General features: G+C 33.6%; 1 protein-coding gene across 1 annotated transcript; it reads right to left on the minus strand.

Annotated features, from left to right (window-relative positions):
- Nucleotides 1-587: 587 nt before the first annotated feature.
- LOC120009425 lies at nucleotides 588-1,896 on the minus strand. Its single transcript, XM_038860029.1, has 3 exons — nucleotides 1,648-1,896; nucleotides 1,089-1,549; nucleotides 588-978 (listed from the first exon to the last, which is right to left on the minus strand). The coding sequence occupies exons 1-3, from the start codon at nucleotides 1,894-1,896 to the stop codon at nucleotides 588-590; spliced, it is 1,101 nt and encodes a 366-aa protein (XP_038715957.1).
- Nucleotides 1,897-2,162: the final 266 nt, after the last annotated feature.

The raw sequence follows: 2,162 nt of genomic DNA on the forward strand, positions 1-2,162 counted from the left end.
AGTCACTCTACAATTAACTATAACTAAGAAATCATTCACATAAAACAACCACCATGGATCATGATTTAAACAAGATGGATCATGATTTGAACAAGAAGGGGAGGTTATTGAACAAGAAGGCGAGGCCATGGCTTGACTTGAATCTTCTACCGAAAGAAGACAGTTATGTCTCTGAAGCTCAAGAACACCAATTTGTTGTTTCTCAAATGTTGAAATTTTTTTTACCCAAGTTCTACTGATTTAAAATGGCAAACTTGTTCTCTTGTTGTAAGTTTCATTTTCTTTTCAAATTTATAATTTGATATATGGATTTAATCTTGTTATCATTTCATGTTATTTTCTGAATGTGATTTTAATATTATCATTGCTAGATAACGTATAGAACCGTGATTAAAGTTAATTCCAAGAGCCGTATGACAGAGAAACTTGTAAATGAATGGAATTGTTGTTCTCATTTGCAAAGAACCTGTATGAAAGCAAATTTTTTTTAAAAAAAAATTGGCCATTAATAAATAGGAAAGAAACAAAAACTCCTTACAAAATGACTAGCAACATAATCTTTGCAATAAAGCTTTTAAAAATAGCCTTCATTCTTGAGTTTCTTGAGTTCCTTGTATTTCACGAGTAGCTTCCATTGCATCATTCAAAATTTGAGAGTCACACTCAATGCAAATTGATAATTGCCCATTTCTAATTAATTTTTTCTTGCTCATATGTGGAATCTTATAGTTATTCCCACCAAAATTTCTTAAAATCTCAACCATGCATGATTGTAATGTCAAAGAGACATTGTTTAAATCTTCTTCGGGGAACATGTAAAAAGCATTCTCCACGGCTAAAACAAATTCATCCATTGTACTTGGAGCCTCTTGGTGTTGAAGTGAATCAATAGCTCTAAAAAATCCAAGATCCAAGACATTCAAATCAGGACTATTTAGAGGTTGACAACATAAATGAGTAACCCATATCTTCCCACAGCTTCAAGAAACTCAACATCATTAGCATCTATATGTGGCCTTGCGTTATCTTATTGAATGAAGATGGTGCTAGAGCTATCGAATGGCCATTTTTCTTTGATGGAAGGCAACAATTTTTCGATCAAACATGAATGAATAACATCTTTAGTAACTGATAAAATTGGCTTTGTCTCCAAAGTCCCCGCTAAACGATTTTTGCTACTCCGCTTGGCTGGTTCCTTAAACACAAATGGCCATATCCCAAATTTTCCATTGAATTCTTTATTGGAGATATCATCAAATCTTGGACGAGCCACCGCAGCTAAGAACATAATCTTTGCAATAAATCGTATACTTTTGCATGTGCGATAAGGCTTCATTTCATCCGGATGGAGATAATACTTGTGTGAAGTCTTAGATATATAAAACCATTTTTCATCAATATGAATTCGATCATACATGTTAATAAAAAATGGTTTGGATTTGAGTGTACCTTCATCGATCATTGATATCGTCCGATAAATATGGCTGCACGGGGTTTGAATGCGGTCGAAGACTTCCTTCTTTGATTCTTCTATGTACGGTTGATTTTCCTAAACCCAAAGCATTTGCCAATGATCTTATATTTGTTCGACGACGGAAAGGGATAGATTTCATTTCTTTTAAATGAACTTGCATTCTCGCGACCAACCCTTTCCACAAGCTTTGAAGATAAATCATGTACATTTGCATTTGCAATATAAGCTTTTGTATCATGCCAAATTCGAGAAACTGATCTTATAGATATAGAAAAATGATTGGCAACTTTGGAAATGACTCCTTTTGCTAGTACTCCATGTTGACTCTCTTGGAATAACATTTGTACAATTGCTCTCTTTTGATCAAAAGTGAGGTTTTTCTTCTTATTTGAGTGATGAATATCTTCCGGTGGTGGTGGCATGCTCACATTGGTATTGGCGGGAGAGGAGACATTTTTCGGATAGTGATTCAAATCAATAAGCTCATTGGGTGAGAGGATATCTTATGGGTATTGATTCAAATCAAAAAGAATATTTTGTGAAGAATTACTCATTTTTGCTTATGATTATATCTAACTACATATGTCCATATTTATAGAAATCAATTTGAAAATTTGAAAGCAATTTGGCAAAATATTTGGAGGTTTATAATGGCTCCAAATTGAGAATTTTCATGGAGCAAAATGGT

Source organism: Tripterygium wilfordii, chromosome 2 (genome assembly GCF_013401445.1).
Source record: "Tripterygium wilfordii isolate XIE 37 chromosome 2, ASM1340144v1, whole genome shotgun sequence".
Lineage (NCBI taxonomy): Eukaryota > Viridiplantae > Streptophyta > Magnoliopsida > Celastrales > Celastraceae > Tripterygium > Tripterygium wilfordii.